Source organism: Bos indicus x Bos taurus, chromosome 16 (genome assembly GCF_003369695.1).
Source record: "Bos indicus x Bos taurus breed Angus x Brahman F1 hybrid chromosome 16, Bos_hybrid_MaternalHap_v2.0, whole genome shotgun sequence".
In the NCBI taxonomy this organism is placed as follows: Eukaryota; Metazoa; Chordata; class Mammalia; order Artiodactyla; family Bovidae; genus Bos; species Bos indicus x Bos taurus.
Window position 1 is genome coordinate 79,718,201 of NC_040091.1, and position 18,944 is coordinate 79,737,144.

General features: G+C 56.7%; 1 protein-coding gene across 1 annotated transcript; it reads right to left on the reverse strand.

Moving 5' to 3' along the window:
• Nucleotides 1-145: 145 nt before the first annotated feature.
• RNPEP (arginyl aminopeptidase) lies at nucleotides 146-13,899 on the reverse strand. The gene is made up of 11 exons (XM_027565889.1): nucleotides 13,118-13,899; nucleotides 8,804-8,944; nucleotides 8,394-8,542; nucleotides 6,898-7,014; nucleotides 6,236-6,471; nucleotides 4,470-4,583; nucleotides 3,770-3,882; nucleotides 3,576-3,684; nucleotides 2,627-2,851; nucleotides 1,543-1,685; nucleotides 146-642 (listed from the first exon to the last, which is right to left on the reverse strand). The coding sequence occupies exons 1-11, from the start codon at nucleotides 13,556-13,558 to the stop codon at nucleotides 484-486; spliced, it is 1,947 nt and encodes a 648-aa protein (XP_027421690.1). The 5' UTR covers nucleotides 13,559-13,899; the 3' UTR covers nucleotides 146-483.
• Nucleotides 13,900-18,944: the final 5,045 nt, after the last annotated feature.

Consider the following 18,944-nt stretch of genomic DNA (forward strand, 5'->3'; position numbering starts at 1 on the left):
TCCACAGAGCCCCACGCAGCCCTGCTCCTCACAGCTCAGGGGCACGCCACCTCCAGCCCGGGCCCCCGAAGGACGGGGAGAACATCCTGCCCTGACCTGCTCAGAACAGAGCAGGGCCTGGGAGAAGGAATTTCAGCCACCAGAATACCTTTCGTTTAAAAATATTTATTAAAATAATGATTAAACCTGAAAAAAGAATCTCCAGAAATTAGCCCTTGGCACAGTATTTCAAGAATCAGCAAAAAAAATTAAAGAATAAAAAAAGAAAGAAAAAAGAAAACGCTTCCTGCTCTCCCGAGACCCCGGTGCGGTGGGGAGGCCTGCCACCCCCAGCCCAGGGAGCAGGGAGGTTCTCGGTCACAGGCTGGGTCCAGGGCCGGCCCGTCAGAGCAGAAGCCCAGCGTCGGGGAACAGGTGCCCTCGTGGGGCCTTGACCTGGAGCAGCTGCTGTGCGCGGAGCCTGCAGAGGCCGGGGCGGAGCCTCTACCTGCCCAGGGGCTCCAAGATCTGCTGGACGTAGTGCACCACGTTGCTATGCAGCTGGGGAGCTGTGGCGGCAAAGGTCTCCTTGGCGAGGGTCTGGGCGGCCTTGCTGCCCGCCATCATGGCGTGGTACAGCGGGAGGGTGTACTTCTGTTTCCCCTGCGAGAGACGGCTCGTGCTCAGGGCCTGTCAGGGCCTGTCGGCCAGCTCAAGGGTCTGCCCCAGCTCCGCCCCGGGCCCATCTGACAGCCCAGTGGGTCTGCGACCCAGCCTCCTGTTGCCCCAGGGCCCAAAGGGATGTGGATTTCAGTGCTGGAAGGGGTGGGGGGCTTCCCAGACACAAGGCCTTGTGTTCTGGAATCTTCTCAGAGGCCACAGACCCACACGGCTAGGTCTCCACGGTCACGTTCCTGGATATGTCCACACGCGACAGAACCGAGTGGGTGGGCATGCAGGAGGCTCCACATCTCAGAGCTCCAAGAGGTCAGAGGTCCGAGGCAGCAGCACACGGCCAGGACTGCAGTGCCTAACCCTCAAACGGGGCTCCGGAGGACGAGCCGCAGCCAAGAAGGAAGCCGTGCCCGCACATCCGCACCGAACGGTCACACACAGGATGCTGACCCGAGGCGGGAGGCTCCGGGGCTCGGGAGGCAGCCTGACCCAGCCTGGCCCCAGGCTCCTGCCCTGCTCTGGAATCAGGGAACGACCTCCCCAGCAGGCCGGCTGGCCTCTGAACCCTCAAGCACAGGCCTCCCCAGGTGGCCGGACCCTTTGCTCAGCTTCCCTCGCTTCTCCTAGCCACTGGCCTCTCCCCAGACCGGCCTGGCTGATGCATGACCCCTCTCGCCTCCCTCCCAGCGTCCGGTCAACGCTGACCAGCCCCCTCCCCTTGGGCCTCTCCAGCTAACCAGCACAGGTGCACAGACCGGGCCGTCTCCCCCACAGGGCGGCACCACAGCCTGCTCTCGGGACCTGCCAGGCCCTTTGCCTCAGAGATGGCAGCCTGCATGGCCCTGCCCACCGTGTGCCCGAGGGGGACAGGGAGCCGGGGGCACCCACCTGGCTGTGCAGGAATTCCTTCACTTTCCAGAAGTCCTCCTGGTGGTCATTCTTGAGGACAATCTGGCCCCATCGCAGCCGCAGCTCTGCATTCTGGGCGTTTGAGATCTTTGGGTACGTCTCTCCAAGTTTCTTCACGTTTCCTGGAGAAAAGAAATGGGTCATGAAAGACTGCCAGCAGAGCCCCACGCCGAGGAGGCCGCGGCCTCCAGGAGCTCCAGAGTCACGTCTCTGAGGGCTCCAGGCACCCACTCATCCTGAGCCTTTGGGCCCGACGCAGTTGCGCCCTGGACGTGTGCTTGCCCCAGCTCCACAGCTCCTCCAACCACCTTCCCTTGACGTCACACAGAGGGGGCCGTCCCTGGTGGGCTAGTGCTTAAGACCCCGCGCTTCCGAAGCAGGGGGCCCAGCTTCAACCCCTGCCTGGGGAAGTAGATACCACAGGCCGCAACTAAAGAATTCGAACGCCAAAACTAAGATCCAGCGCAGCCAAATGAATAAGTAAATAAAATAAGCATTAAAAAAGTACATCAGCGGGCCGGGAGGAAGGTTCAAGATGGACGGGACACATGTATACTTATGGCAGATTCACGCTGATGTACAGCAGAAACCAACATGAGTTTGTAAAGCAATTATTTGCCAATGAAAGTTTTTAAAACTATAAGATAAAATGTATACGTGTATCATCCCAATCTCCAACAGTCTTCCTCCCCAGACCAGAGCGTGTGCCCCAGACGCTCTGCCCACCGTGCCTCGCACCAGCACGGGCTAGCCGGCTTTTCTGGGGTGCAGCCCTTGGTACTATTTCTGGCTGAGAAGCAACAGGGCACTCGTGCTGAAGGGCGGGAGCCAGGCGGAGCTGCACCCCACCCCACCTACCAGCTGAGTAAGCTGTTGGTGCCCCGGGCTCACAGAGCAGCCAGGGGGATGAGAGGGTGTCACGGCAAGGGAGACTGCCCCGCACAGCCAAGGACCCCGTGAGCCGCTGGCTTCACGCGTGTGGACGCTCCACCCCACGCTGGCCCGCTCCCCCCCCTCCCCCGCCCCGCTCCCAACAGGTGTCAAGAGGCCCGCCCTTTCTCACCAGGAGGGAGCGGGGACTTCTGCAGGATCTTATCCAGGAAGTACACCAGCTGGTAGGTTTTCCAGGCAGAGGTGGGCATGGCATTGATGGCCCTCGGGTCCAGCTCCTCGGCCGCCCACAGCTGGGCCAGCTCCTCAGCCGGCCTCATGAGCGAGTCCCCGGGGGAGAGGTCCGGGAGGTAAGGTGGCCAGCCCGGGGTGTCCAGCCAGCGATCAAACTCCAGTCCTGCTTGGCGGAAGAGAAGACCCTGTCAGAACTCCCCGGCAGTGCCACGGCCAGCCTGCCGGGGCTCCCGAGACCTCCCACCTCCATCAGCCCCAAGTGCTCCCCGAAGGCGGACACCACTGCCCACACGGCTACTGCTCTGCAGGGCCCCAGCCCCCGTGACGCCGACAGCCCCGGCTGCCCCCCTTCCCACCGGGGCCTATTCTGTGCAGAAATGAGCCCTCAGGACGACAGGGGACACAGCCCACCCCCACGAGCAGAGCAGCTATGCTGAGGCTCCTGTGCTCTGGGGTCCCGCCCTCAGCAGCCGGGAGCCCCGCCCTCCCAGCCGGGGCGGGAGCTGGCTGGATGGGGCCCAGCAAAGAGCAGGGAGCAGGGGCAAGCCTCCGGGCCACAGGCAGCGCTCGCCCCCAGGAAGCAGGCCTCCCACTGGCTCCCCAGGCAGGGCAGCTGCCCTGGTCCTGCCCAGGGAGCCCCTTGGGGCGGCAGTGGCCTGGGCAGGGCTCAGGATCTGACTGTGTGTCTCAGAGACAGGGAATCCAGAGGGCAGAGAGGAGCAGAAAGGCCGAATGGGGGAAGGAAGCGGGGGTGGCGGAGGTCCTTCTGTGGGGCCCTGGGCCACCCCAGAGCGCCACCCCCAGGGGACACACTGGTCCCTCAGGGCGGGAAGCAGACCCCACCCTGCACAACCTCCTGGAAGCCCTGGGCCGGCTCCTCTGCTCACCCGGGATGGAATCCACCCTCTGTTTCTTCAGCTCAGGGAAAGAGTCCAGGAAGAAGTCCAGGAAGTCGTCAGCTAAGATGCTCTGGAACTTGAATTCGTCCACGTAGGCCTGTGAGGACGAAGGGGAGGCACGGTCAGCTGCCCAGAGCCCCCACTCCCCACCCAGCGGGGCCCCCTCCCCTCGAGCTGATTACCTTGAGGAAGTCGTCAAACTGGCCCTGGTCACCCACCAGGTGGGCCAGGTAGGAGACGAAGCAGAAGCCCTTCTCGTAGGGGGTCTCGTTGTAGGTGTCGTCTGGGTCGACCCCTGCAGAGAGCTCTGGATTCAGAGCGACTGACTCCCACCCCCAGGGCAGCTCGGCCAGGAGTGCTCCTGACCCACCCCGACCTGTCTCCAGGGTCTCGAGAGGGATGACAGGAAGAGCCCGGGGTTGCTGTGTTCGTGGGGTCTTCCCAGCCCCATGTCAACCCCCCGTGTGGCCGCCCACCAGAACAATGGGGGTTTCTGCAGATGCTCTGGAGCCAAGTTAACTAACTGTCCATCCACAGGGAGCTTTCCATTGGAGTCAGAGGCTTCAGTTGCACAGAAAGGTTTCAATTAGTCACACGTGGAAATAACAATGTTAGGAAACAAAAACCTCGAAGCAGTCACGGGCTTTCTGGGTCACGCTCTCTGTCATGTGACAAACCCCAAGGGGCTGAGCTGACCAAGGACAGGGGGCGGCAAAGGGCCTCGAGAGTGACAGGGACCCGGACAAGCAGGGCAACACGGAGGTGCTCAGGACTGGCCGGAGCAGCTCGGAGGGCCTTGGGGGCTCCTCCCGCCCGAGGGACCGGGGTGCGCTGGCGGAGCCGCTAGGGCTCCGGCCCACGGCGGGGCGGGAGGGCCCTGACCTGGCTCGATCCTCACGCGCAGCTTGTTCAGCGGGTGGTCCTCGCCCGTGACGTCCATGTGCTGCCGCAGCAGCGCCCGGCCGGTGGCGGCTTCCAAGCAGGTGTAGGCAGGCCCTGTGGGGCAGAAGAGGAGCTGGCACCTCACGTGCGCCTCCCCAAGGTGCCCTGTGAGCCGGGGTGCTCCCCGGAGACCGCGGGCAGGGAGGCTGTGGCCAGCCGACCCTCGGCCTCTCTTCCGCACACTGTCCCGCTGACAGGGGCCTTCTGTGCAGCGTGATGGTGTCTGCAGAGACAGGAGTCTGACCTTCCCATCTGACCGTTCCTATCGACAGGAGACACTGTCCCCAAGCCTTTCCTCGGGTCCCCGGCCTCCTCCTGGCAGGACGGTGCGCACCAGCCACACGCCTCCTGCGAGATGCTCTGCCCTGGGGTGGCAGCCCGCCCGCGTCAGGGCCCAGCGTGCATAGCGCTCAGAGGCCACTGCGGGGCTCCCAGCGGCTGAGACCGCCTGCTCCGTGCCCACTGATGAAAGAATAAACCTCTACACACTTTCTGGGAGGCAGGAGACAATATGTGCTAAAAAAAAAAGCGCCCTTTAAAATGTTCAAGTCCTGACAAGCACGTTTCAAAGAATTTACTGAAATCACCTGAGATACACATGAACCTGCGTAAAGATGTTTACCAGAATATTATTTTGTTGGAGAAATGAGGGACCTCCCTGGCAATTCAGTGGCTAAGAGTGTGCTTCAACTTCAAGGGGTGTGGGCTCAACTCTTGGTCGGGAACTGAGATCCCACATGCCCCTAGGTGTGGCCAAAACAGCAACAACAACACCACCACATTAAGATTTTTTTTGTTTAAATTAAAAAAAAAAAAAATTACAGACCAACCTACAACTGGAGGCTGACGGAATAAATTATGAATTTAAATTCTTCTGCATCCGTACAAGAAAATTTAATGACTCAGGAAAACATTTAACTTTACTAAGGTAACAAAAAACAACAGTTCTAAAACCACGTATGGCCTGATGATTCACACACACACAGAGCTGGTGATACATCGGAAAGGACATCCACCGACCATCTCCGAATGGTGAAACGGCAGGTAAATGATTCACACACACACAGAGCCAGTGATACATCGGAAAGGACATCCACCGACCATCTCCGAATGGTGAAACAGCAGGTAAATGATTCACACACACACAGAGCCAGTGATACATCGGAAAGGACATCCACCGACCATCTCCGAATGGTGAAACGGCAGGTAAATGTTTCACACACACACAGAGCTGGTGATACATCGGAAAGGACATCCACCGACCATCTCCGAATGGTGAAACGGCAGGTAAATGTTTTGCTGTGTACTTTCCCATACGTACCAAGGTAGATTTTAATCAGAGAAAGAATAAAAAAAACAAAAAGCACCTAGACACTGTGGGCTTTCAATAAAGAGACGGTGCTGAGAATGTATTTCAAAAGCACAGCTGGGCGCAGTTTGAGGGTCTGCCTTCAGCTGCTAAGTGGCGGTGAGCACGCTTCCCACCTCTCTGCCTTGTGAACACATCAGAGGGGAAAACAGCGTCGTACACAGCAGTGCAGGCGGTGAGCGAAGCACCCGGTCAAGGCTGGGACCGGGCGTGATAAGCGTAACTGTTGTGAGTGGGCCTCCACGGCCGTCCAGGGGCTCCCTGCACCACCACCCCCGGGACACCCCAGAGGGAGCCTGGCAGGCCCCGAACGGGGAGATGGGTCCCTGCGACTCACCAAACAGAACGGAGGAGATCCTCCTCTGGGCGTACATGGTGAAGCCTTCGTTCAGCCAGAACTCCCCCCAGTTGGCGTTGGTCACCAGGTTCCCAAACCAGCTGTGGGCGATCTCGTGGATGATGACGTCGGCCAGGGAGCGGTCCCCGGCCAGAAGGCAGGGAGTGACGAAGGTCAAGCAGGGGTTCTCCATCCCCCCGAACGGGAAGGACGGGGGCATGAAGAGCACGTCGTACCTGCCGGGGCGGGCGGTCACTGGGGGTGGCTCCCTCCCGTCACCAGGCGGTCCCCAGTGCCCCGTGCCAGGGACTCCTCTCCCAGCCCTTCCCAGGGGGATGAGACCGGCTCCCTCGCACCCAGCTCCCCACGCGGGACTGGCAGGCCTGACGGGGCCTCTTGTCAGGGGGACCTCAAGTCTGAAGACGGCAAACAGAGAGCGGGTCTGCCCCCAGTGACGGGAAAGGTTAAGTCAGCCACATCCGCACAGCGAATCCCATCTCCGACCCAGCACCCGCCTGCTCGCCGCTGTCCTGAGATGCCCACCCTGGGCCCACCTCGGTCACGGCCACGGCCACGGTGGGTCAGGCTGGCTGTCCTCTCCTCCCCGCCCCTGCACCCCAGCGTGCGGGAACCGCAGACGTGAAGCTCCCGTGACACCTCACCTTCCCCACACATAGGGTCCAAAGAGCTTCTCTCCCGTTGCCAGAAACTCCTCTATGACTCCGTCATACTCCTCCTTGGCAGCGTCGATGAGGCAGGGCTCAGCCCACACCCGGCTCCTGCGGACAAGGATGCAGAGAGGGTGGCGCGGGGGTTAGAGCCCGGAGGGACCAGCCGGCTTCAGCCTCCCAGGGAGCCAGGGAGCCCATGGGGAGGCGACCTGCAGCAGAGCTGAGGCCCACCCAGAGCTGAGGGCCAGCCCCACCCGCAGAGTGGGCACCGGGAGGGCCCTGGGGGCTCCTGCAGGCAGCAGGCCTCCCCCGCACTGAGCCCCAGCTCCCCGTCTGCCCAGTGTCTTCAGAAACGACTGTTCTTGCTCCGCACCAGCAGCTCGTCCGCTTCCTAACAGAACCTGGCAGGAGGAAACCCCTGGAAGACGTCCCTCTCCTTCTCTGCTCTCCTGCAGCTGCGGGCTGACGTGCTTCCGGTCACCCACTGCCCTGTCCCCCAGGAAGGGAGCCCTTGTCTCGCAGGCCCGGGGCTGCCCGGAGCCCGTGGCTGGAAGCGGAGGCCGACGGGCCTGCCCAGCGCTCCCTCTGACCTCGGGAGCGGAGGCGCGTGGCGCTGGTGCCACTGCCGAGCCCTGTCTGCGGCCTGGCGCCCGGCCAGCGCCTCTGGGGCCGGCAGAACGAAGGACAGCACCGCCACCAGGAGAGCCACGTCCAACCGAGCCTCCCGCCGCGGGACAAAGCGCCGGGAGACAGGACGATGAGCAGAACCCAGGCTCCCGGTCAACTTCTCTTTGGTTACATCTGACAAACTCCTTATTCACCTCCACTAAAGCCCCCTCCCTTCACAGAGTCGGCCCAAGCCTGGGCCTCTGCATCCGGAGCAGACAGGGGACAGCGTCCTCGGGCCTCCTGGGAGGGAGACGGGGACCGCGAGGCGGGTGTTTCCAGGATTAAGCGCCAGAGAAGGCAGGGAGATTTGGTAGCGATAAGAAAGCGCACATCGTAGCTAGAAGGTGACCTCCTAAAACTGCTGCCTGAGCTCAGAGCGCTCTCTGCACAGGGCCAGAACATGGCAGGACTGGGTCTCAGCACAGGATGGGAGGGAGGAGGGGGAAAGAGTCCTCTGATGCCCTCACGCCGCACCCTGTGCCGCAGAAAAGCCCGGACTCGGGGCAGGCCGACACCGCCCCAAGAACCCCCCAACAGGCCAACACCGCCCCAAGAACCCCCCAACAGGCCGACACCGCCCCAAGACCCCCCAGCAGGCCGACACCGCCCCAAGAACCCCCCAGCAGGCCGACACCGCCCCAAGAACCCCCCAACAGGCTGACACTGCCCCAAGAACCCCCCAACAGGCCGACACCGCCCCAAGACCCCCCAACAGGCCGACACCGCCCCAAGAACCCCCCAACAGGCCTGCACGCTGGTCAGAGGCCTCCTTGCTTGGAGGTTGGTCCAGTCTTGCCTCCGGGATCTTGGTCTCCTACCTGGGTCCAACTTCAGCCGAAACCAGATCTCCGATGGCCAAGGCTATCAGATAGGACGGGATGGGCTGACTCATCCGGAAGAAGAACTTATTGGGGCCTCGCTCCTCCCAGGCGTCAGCACTCATTACGGCGGTGAAGCCATCTGGGACCTGAGGACAGAGAACACCGGCGAGCTCTCACCTGGACAGAGGCTGCTTTCCATCAGCAACCTGCCCGGTGATGACGGCAGCCTGCAGTCCACCTGAAGTACAGAGGCTTCCAGAAAGTAGGGCTCAACCAATGGGGTTTAGCACAGATAAAACTTTTGCAGGTGGAGGAGTTCTTCAGAGGGTCTGTAAGCGTCCCCTGAAAGGTGACCTGATGGAGATGACCATTCCAATCCCCAGGGCAGGGACACATGGTCCCCTCACCTCGAGAAGAGCGGAGTATCTGCACTTCACGGCGGGAGTGTCAAAGCACGGGAAGAAGGCTCGGTTCAGGACGGCCTGGCCCTGGGTGTAGACGAAGGGCTTCTTCCTTCCCGCCGTCTGCTCCGGAGCCAGCCAGCACACCTGCGGGGAGGGGCGTGCCGCTCAGAGCCGACAGCCCTGGGGGGCCCCAGGCAGGTACAGCCGCGTGGGCTGCAGGGGACTTCCGGGAACAGCTCAGAGCAGAAGCTCTCTCCAGCTGCGTGTTTAATCCCCCTGGAGTCCAGGCCGCGGCCCGACGTCTACCTCCCGGGGCAGACACCACCAAGGGATCACGCCTCGTGTGTCCCTGCTGCTGCTGCTGCTAAGTCGCTTCAGTCGTGTCCGACCCTGTGCGACCCCGTAGATGGCAGCCGGCCAGGCTCCCCTGTCCCTGGGATTCTCCAGGCAAGAACACTGGAGTGGGTTGCCATTTCCTTCTCCAATGCATGAAAGTGAAAAGTGAAAGTGAAGTCGCTCAGTCGTGTCCAACTCTCTGCGACCCCATGGACTGCGGCCCACCAGGCTCCTCCGTCCATGAGAGTTTCCAGGCGAGAGTGCTGCAGTGGGTCGCCAGTGCCTTCTCTGCACATGTCCCTGGGCCTCGAGAATTCCCGAGCTGCCTCCAGCCCCCTGGTCCTGCCTCCCTCCTGTGTCCTCCTCACTGTAGTAACTTCTCACCAAGAAACAAATGCTGAAGAAGCTGTTCTTCAACTTGTGATGAAAGACACAGAAAAGCAGACGCTGACAGCAAGGAGGTTGACTGACAGGCGTTCCCATCCCTGAAATTCACCCTTTCAGAGTGAGTGTTAGGGGCTTCCCGGGTGGTGCCGACGATGAAGAACCCACCGGCCAAGCAGGAGGATCAATGTGCTTTACGTTACAGGCACTGGCTATGATTCTTCCCCTGCTCCCAATGTTTATTTTGCTTGTTTATTACTTGGCTATACCTGGTCTTAGTTGCAGCATGTGGGATCTTTTCGGTTACAGCGTGCAAGATCTAGTCCCGTGGACAGGAATCGAACCCCAGCCCCCTGCACTGGGACTGCGGAGTCTTAGCCACTGGACCCCCAGGGACGTCCCAGCTGTGATTCCTGAGTTGTCTTCTGTCAGCCCTTAATCGAGGGCACATCTGAGCCATTATTACAAACCCAAACTCTGCCCACAGCAGAGCTTACGTCTAACACGGATGCCGTGTGCAGCTGAGGGGCCCCAGGAGGGTCTCAGAGTGGAAGCAAAACCCCTAGGCTGCACCCTCAACAGCGGGCAGGGTTTAAACAGCCAGAAGGAAGGGAGATAATGTCCAGGAGGTGGGAGCAGCACGGGCAGGCGGGGAATGTGGCTTTCATGGAGCCGGGCAGCTGTGTGTGGTCAAGGGCTTAAACCACAGAGGCGCTGAGACCGATTTATGAGAGGCATAAGGGAGACACGTTGGGAAGCTGGGGTTTTCTTTGCATGTGTGCACGTGTGTATGTGTGTGTGCATGCGCAAACTGTAACAAGTCTCACTCAGAGTCCAGTAAGACGGAAGTGGGGGCAGGGGAGAGAGAGACGTCCTGTGCAGACCCCAACAGCCTGGTGCTTCAGCCTGGTGACTGGAGGCCAGCACAGAGGCCATAAATCAGGCCGATACCATTGCCCTCAACATGACGTTACAGAAGTGACACCTTATCTCTATGAACCTCCGTTCAACTTCGCTGGGAAACCGAAACTGCTCTAAGGAAAATAATCTATGAAAACCAAGCAAACTTCATAACCCCAATCTCATCATGAGAAAAAACAGAAGATAAATTCCAATAGAGGGGCACACCACTGCTCAAAACTATCTAAGTCACCAAAACAGGAACATCTAAGGAATCATCACGGCCAAGAGGAGCCCACAAACGCGACAGAGGGACACGCACCTGGATTTCTGGATGGGACCCTGGAGCAGAGGACACTTTAAAACCTAAGGCTGCTGTACACCTGAAACCAACATTGTAAATCAACTATAATACAAAAAAGAAAAATTTAAAAGACCCAACACTCTAATAACACCTTGTACATGAAAGCTGCTCAATAAGGCAATCTGGAAATACTATAGATTCCAGTTTATAATAGGGTATCAGTACTGGCTCATTAATTGTAACAAGTGTATCCCACTCGTAAGGTGCTAATAAGGGGGGTGGTGGTGGTGGTGTGTATGTGTGTGTGTGTGTGTTTGTGTGGTATGTGCATGTGTGTGCACGTGTGTGCGGTGTGTGTGTGGTGTGCGTGCGTGTGTGTGGTGCGTGCGTGTGTGTGTGTGTGCGCGTGTGGCGTGTGTGTGGTGTGTTTGTGTGTGTGGTGTGTGCGTGTGTGGTGTGTACATGTGTGTGCATGTGTGTGTGTGGTGTGTGTGTGCGTGTGGCGTGTGTGTGGTGTGTTTGTGTGTGTGGTGTGCGTGTGTGTGTGGTGTGTTTGTGGTGTGTGCATGTGTGGTGTGCGTGTGTGTGTGCGTGCGTGTGTGTGTGGGGGGTGTGTGTGTGGTGTGTGCGTGTGTGTGGTGTGTGCGTGTGTGTGGTGTGTGCGTGTTTGTGTGGTGTGTACATGTGTGTGTGCATGTGTGTGTGTGGTGTGTGTGTGCGTGTGGTGTGTGTGTGGTGTGTGTGTGCGTGTGTGTTGGGGGTTTATGGAAACTGTCCTATATGCTCAGTTTTCCTGGTAATCTAAACAGTTAAAAAAAAATAAATCCTATTGATGAAAACAAGTATACTGAGCTGGCAGTCAGAGGAACTAGGCACCGTATGAGGACCTATGTAAAGACAACTGTTGTCAGGCTCAGCTCTGTAAACAATGACTCTCATACCTTCAACCACAATCCCCTACTCATCCTCTTTGCTTGAGTTTTGCTTGCTTTTGTTTTAATGACATGAAGAGAAGACAATGAAGGGGGCTGGCAGGACACACAGCAGAATCAAATCCAGGAGACACCGTGGCCCACGGTGACCAAGGTGAGCGCCCCCCCCCGGGACAGCGGAACAGGAACTGTGCCCACTGGGGACCTCCACAGGGCAAAGGACAGCTCTCCGGGGAGCATGGGTGTCTGCCATCAAGTCTTAAATGAAAGCTGTTTAATTCCGAAATTCAACTTCAGGTGCCACTTTTGGTAAGCAAGCCCAGGAGGCCTAATTTTTTCACTTATTGTCCTTAATTTCTGCCCCCAACCGCGAACCAGAACGTAACAGAGCAACCAAACACATTTCCACGCGCTCCACATGTTCCTCTAGAGCAAGTTACCCGCAGAGGCCAGGCTTTTTCCTTTGCCTGAGAGGTCAATCCACACTGCTTTGGACTTTAATTTTTCAAACAAATTCTATCTTATGGTTCATGTACGTCCCTAATGGTAGAAGATGGAAAAAGAAATGCCCTTTGAGCCAGTTCTAAGAGCAAAAGGGGAAGTGCCACCAGAAGCGCAGGCTTCCTGGGTGGGCGGGACGCCCACCCCACCAGAGAAAGGGCTGCGATTCTCACAGAGGGACCCACAAGATGCTCTTTCCAACTGCTACACTTGCCCCACCTCCCCCACCCCGGTTTAGAATTTAAGAGTCAACAGAGAGAAAGCCAATTATTACAAAGCCTGCTGCTGCTGCTGCTAAGTCGCTTCAGTCGTGTTCGACTCTGTGCGACCCCACAGACGGCAGCCCACCAGGCTGTGCCGTTCCTGGGATTCTCCAGGCAAGAACACTGGACTGGGTTGCCATTTCCTTCTCCAATGCATGAAAGTGAAAAGTGAAAGTGAAGTCGCTCAGTCGTGTCCGACTCTCTGCGACCCCATGGACTGCAGCCTTCCAGGCTCCTCCGTCCATGGGATTTTCCAGGCAATAGTACCGGAGTGGGTTGCCATTGCCTTCTCTGCTACAAAGCCTGGTCCACCCTAATTCTGGTTTTCACTTTTACTCAAATTCTTTTGTTCATCACATCCAGGAGGAAACAATAAATAGTAAGTGCCCAGTCTCGGAGCTGTTCCTGCCTCGGGCACTAGACGGGCACCTGCAACAATGGGCTGAGTCAGCAGCGGGTAACGAGCCAGCGTCTTCAGGGCTGCCCCCGAGCAGAGCACCACCAGGGCCCAGCCCAGGCCGGGCGCACCGACAGCCCTAAACTCAGCTCGGGAACCGTCTGCTGTCCAGCCTGGAGGAGGCAGGGGGCTAGAGACGGCGGGGAGGGGGCGGAGGCATCTGGCTGAAGACCAGCAGGACCAGAGGCGGGGGGTGGGGAGTCACCTGGCCGAGGAGGCGCGGGGGCTGCGGGTACTCACCCCGGGTCCCTCGCCGACGCGGTAGGTGATCCGCACCTGCAGGCACTCGCCTGCGGCGCAGGGCTGCGAGAAGCGCAAGCACAGGGCCTGGCCGTAGTGCGAGAACGGCTGCGTGCACACCGGCAGCGGCTCAGGCTCCGGCTCCGGCCGCCCCGGCTCCGGCCGCCCCCGCCTCAGGGCCGCCGCCGTCACGTCCACGCACGGGTGCGAGTCCAGCCGCAGCTCCGTGGCGCCGCCGGGCGCCCGGCAGCGCAAGTCCAGCACCGCCGAGCCGCTCAGCCCGCGGCTGCCCGGGCCTGGCCCCGGCGGCCCGAACTCGGCCCTCAGGTCCAGGTGCAGGTGCAGCAGCTCGAAGGCGCGGAAGTTGGAGGCCGACGCCACGTCGTCCACCTGCGCCGCGCGCAGCGCCCGCCCGCCGGCCTTAGGCTCGCCGGCCGCCATGGCCCCGCGCCGCCGCCGCCGCCGCCGGTCCGCCGCAGGCCCCGCCCCTGCAGGCCTGGCCCCGCCCCGCCGCCGGTCTGGCCCCGGGAGCCGGGAGCCTTTGCCGCGCACCCGGGAAGGCCCCGCCCTCGAGAAGACCACGCCCCGGAACCGAGCATAGCCACGCCCCGCCGCCAGCCGAGGCCCGGTGACTGCTGCTCGTGCCCCGGAAGGCCCCGCCCCGAACAGACCACGCCCCCTGCAGGTCTGGCCCCGGGCGCTTTTGCCGCGCACCCGGGAAGGCCCCGCCCCCGAGCAGACCACGCCCTTCCCTGACCTTACCCGACTCCCAGCTGTGCACCCTCACGGAAGGACTCTGGACAGGCCGGCGAGCGACAGTTTGATCCACCTCGGCCCGAATTCATCCCGCTGGGATGGCCCCCAGTCCCTGCGCTGAGGTTGCCCGTGTCCGCGTCCACCGGGCAGGCAGCACTGAGCCCGGCGGTCGGGTTTGAGCTCACCAGCTCTGCAGCAAACCTTCCCCAAGAAAGGGGACTCTTTCTGGCCTCTCTGTGCAGTGTGACACAGGAGAAATTACAGCATCTCTTGAGCCCTGGTAACTCAACCGGGGCTCCAGCCTGTGGCCCTTCGTCCTTCCGACAAGAGGTGGCTGTGAGGCTGGTGGGCCGTGTGTCCCCTCTCCTGTGCGGGAGAGCTCGCCGCGCCGGTGACCCTCCCAGGAGCCCAGCTGTGACTAGGAGCCGCTCATTAGCTGTGCTGGAAACTATACCAAGTGGTGTCCGACTCGTTGCGACCTCACTGACTGTAGCCCGTCAGGCTCCTCTGTCCGTGGGATTCTTCAGGCAAGAATCCTGGAGTGGGTTGCCATGCCCTCTTTCAGGGGATCTTTCCGACCCAGAGATTGGACCCAAGTCTCTTACTTCTCCTGCATTGGTGGGGGGGTTCCTTTTGGTGGTGGTGGTGGTGGTGATGGTGGTTTAGTCACTAAGTTGTGTCCGACCCTTGTGACCCCATGGACTGTACCTCCCCAAGCTCCTCTGTTCATGGGCTTTTCCAGGCAAGAATGCTGGAGTGGGTTGTCATTTCTTCCTCCAGGGGATCTTCCCGATTAGGAAATGAAATTTTAAGACACAATGTAGAGAGTTTCCCATAAAGGAAATATGATCCTAGTATGTGCTTCCTAGTTTTACAGTATTAAATACATCTTATTTTTTGAAATGCTTATGGTAGATATTTTGAAATTCCATATATGATCAAAGTTAGTTTTCTTCCTTTTTTTCTCTTTCTTTTCTAACTTACTGGCTAGTGAAATCCAAAAACTTCAGAAAACCACTCTTCTGTGGCGCTGAGGATAGTCATTCAGCACATCTACCTTCAACTTACTCATTCCATTATACGATGCATTTTTGTTGAGCACCTGCATATACCAGCCACTGTATCCTGCATGCTGCATGAAGCAACCAAAGTATTTTTTTTCTTAATTAAATGTATGCAAGAGGGTAAAAAAAAAAAGAAGAGGGTGACTGACGTTGAAGCTCCTTGGATTATTAGGAGGAGAGTAGATTTAGGAATAAATAAGATTTTTTTTCTTTTTTGGCTGCAGTGCATGGCATGTAGGGATCTTAAAAGTTCACTGACCAGAGATCACACCTGTGCCCCCTGCATTAGAAGCTCAGTGTCTTAACTACTGGACTATCAGAGAAGTCCTGAAATTTCTTTCTTAGGTATATTTTCAAGAAAACCACCTAAAGAATATAGAATTAGTGTAACTCACAAACCCACCAATGGGAAAACATGTGAAAGTGAAAGTGTTGTCAGTCGCACAGGCATGTCCAACTCTTTGCAGCCCCCTGGACTGTAGCCCGTCAGGCTCCTCTCCTTGGGATTCCCCAGGCAAGAGGACTGGAGTGGGTAGCCATTTCCTTCTCCAGGGGATCTTTCTGACCCAGAATCAAACCTGGGTCTCCCGGATTGCAGGCAGATTCTTTACTGTCTGAGCCACCAGGGAAGCAAGGGGAGAAAAAGAAGCAAGCTGCACAGGCTGGTAGTCACCCCAAGCTGGGGGAGGCAGAAGTTTGGGATGGGGCAGAGTTCATAAATACCCAGGTGTAGATTACTTATCAGTTTCTAGCTCACACACCGGGAGATGTACCTTATAGCCTCAAAATACAGAAAGCAAAAATTAACAGAATTACAAGGGAAATGGGCAAATCTGCCAAATCTGCCAGTGAGACATTTATACATCCTGCCCGGTAATGAACAGATCAGACAAAAGTTACACCGACATAAAATACCTGTACAAAAATGTCACAGTCTTGGGACTTCCCTGGTGGTCCAGTGGTTAAGAATCCACCTTCCAAAGCAGGGTTTGATCAAAGCAGGTTTGATCCCTGTCTGGGGAACTAGAACCCCACAGGCCTCAGGACAACTAGGCCTGCGTGCCCTCACTGCTGAGGATGGGAGCCCCGGCGGGGCAGCCTGTGTGCTGCAGCGAAGAGCCTGCATGCCACGGTGAAGACCGGACATGCCGCAACAAGGACGTGAGGCAGAAGGATTCAGTAAAAACTTTTTAAAAGTCACCATCTTTACCTAATCAACACACCCCTAACTTTGCATTTAACCATTAGAGAAAACACACAAAATTTACCACAGACAGGCCATGAAAAGCTCCCAACAAATAAAAGACTCAAGGGCACACAGAACATTCCTGGAACCACAGAGCATTCAAGTTAAAACCAACACTGGGACCCAGTTCTCCGTGGCTCACGCGCGCGTCTGCACAGCTGCACAACGAGGTACCGAACACCCTTTGCTCTGGACCGTCTGGTGATGATGCTTGTAGACACAGCGCCTCGTCTGGAGCAGAGGGTGAGTCAGCTCATCATAATGGTCTGACGGCGTGCAGGATGGGGTGCACAACTCAAGTCCCCAGGGGCCAGGCTGGCACCCTCTGGCTGACGCCTGCCACAACAGAGACAGGGTCTCACTTTGGAATAAAGGGAGTCATGCTGCCCGTGCAGTGTAGTCTGCGTGATGCCTCTCTCAGGGCAAAGAGAAGGGTCCTACTGCCCACTGCAAAAGCTCAGGGTCCTCTCCTCCAATGCCACCCAGGTCCACCCATGTATCCTACCGTGTAAGACATATTCAAGCAAGTTCTCAAGACAGAAAGAAGATGAGGCCAGAGAGGAACTTCAGTTCAGTTCACTCAGTCAGTCGTTTCTGACTCTTCGACCACATGGACTGTAGCACAGCAACTCCTAGAGTTTACTCAAACTCATGTCCATTGAGTCGGTGATGCCACCCAGCCATCTCATCTTCTGTCGTCCCCTTTTCCTCCTGCCTTCAATCTTTCCCAGCATCCGGGTCTTTTCAAATGAGTCAGTTCTTCACATCAGGTGGCCAAGGTATTGGAATTTCAGCTTCAGCATCAGTCCTTCCAAGTCAGGACTGAATTCCTTTAGGATGGACTGGTTGGATCTCCTTGCAGTCCAAGGGATTCTCAAGAGTCTTCTCCAACACCACAGTTCAAAAGCATCAGTTCTTTGGCACTCAGCTTTATAGTCCAACTCTCACATCCATACATGACAACTGGAAAAACCACAGCTTTGACTAGACAGACCTTTGTTGGCAAAGTAATGTCTCTGCTTTTTAACATGCTGTCTGCTGCTGCTGCTAAGTCACTTCAGTCGTGTTCGACTCTGTGCGACCCGAGACGGCAGCCCACCAGGCTCCCCTGTCCCTAGGATTCTCCAGGCAAGAATACTGGAGTGGGTTGCCATTTCCTTCTCCAATGCATGAAAGTGAAAAGTGAAAGTGAAGTCGTTCAGTCATGTCCAGCTAGGTTGGTCATAACTTCTTCCAAGGAGTGTCTTTTAATTTCATGGCTGCAATCACCATCTGCAGTGATTTTGAAGCCCAAAAGAATAAAGTCTGTCACTGTTTCCATTGTTTCCCCATCTATTTGCCATGAAGTGATGGGACCAGATCCCATGATCTGTTTTCTGAGCGTTGAGTTTTAAGCCAACTTTCTCACTTTCTTCTTTCACTTTCATCAACAGGCTCTTTCGTTCTCTTCTCTTTCTGCCATAAGGGTGGTGTCATCTGCATATCTGAGGTTATTGATATTTCTCCCAGCAATCTTGATTCCAGCTTGTGCTTCATCCAGCCCAGCATCTCATGATGTACTCTGCATATTAAGTTAAATAAGCAGGGTGACAATATACAGACTTGACCTACTCCTTTCCCGATTTGGAGCCAGTCTGTTGTTCCATGTCCAGTTCTAACTGTTGCTTCCTGACCTGCATACAGATTTCTCAAGAGGCAGGTCAGGTGGTCTGGTATTCCCATCTCTTTCAGAATTTTCCAGAGTTTGTTGTGGTCCACACAGTCAAAGGCTTTGGCATAGTCAATAAAGCAGATGTTTTTCTGGTACTGTTGCTTTTTCGATGATCCAGTGGATATTGGCAATTTGATCTCTGGTTTCTCTGCCTTTTCTAAATCCAGCTTGAACATCTGGAATTTCATGGTTCATGTACTGTTGAAGTCTGGCTTGGAGAATTTTGAGCATTACTTTGCCAGCATGTGAGGTAAGTACAATTGTGAAGCTGTTTGAACATTCTTTGGCATTGCCTTTCTTTGGGATTGGAATGAAAACTGACCTTTTCCAGTCTTGTGGCCACTGCTGAGTTTTCCACATTTGCTGGCATATTAAGCGCAGCACTTTCATAGCATCATCTTTCAGGATTTGAAATAGCTCAACTGGAATTCCATCACCTCCACTAGCTTTGGTCATAGTGATGCTTCCTAAGGCCCACTTGACTTCACATTCCAGGATGTCTGGCTCTAGGTGAGTGATCACACCATCCTGGTTATCTGGGTCATGAAGATCTTTTTTGTATAGTTCTTCTGTGTATTCTTGCCACCTCTTCTTAATATCTTCTGCTTCTGTTAGATCCATACCATTTCCGTCCTTTATTGAGCCCATCTTTGCATGAAATGTTCCCTTGGTATCTCTAATTTTCTTGAAAAGATCTCTAGTCTTTCCCATTCTGTTGTTTTCCTCTATTTCTTTGCATTGATCACTGAGGAAGGCTTTCTTATCTCTCCTTGCTGTTCTTTGGAACTCTGCATTCAAATGGGTATATCTTTCCTTTTCTCCTTTGCCTTTTGCTTGTCTTCTATTGAACTTCCCTGGTGGCTCAGATGGTAAAGCATCTGCCTACAATGCGAGAGACCCGGGTTCGATCCCTGGGTCGGGAAGATCCTCTGGAGAAGGAAATGGCAACCCACTCCAGTACTCTTGGCAGGAAAATCCCATGGACGGAGGAGTATGGTAGATTACAGTCCATGGGGTCGCAGAGTCGGACACGACTGAGCGACTTCACTT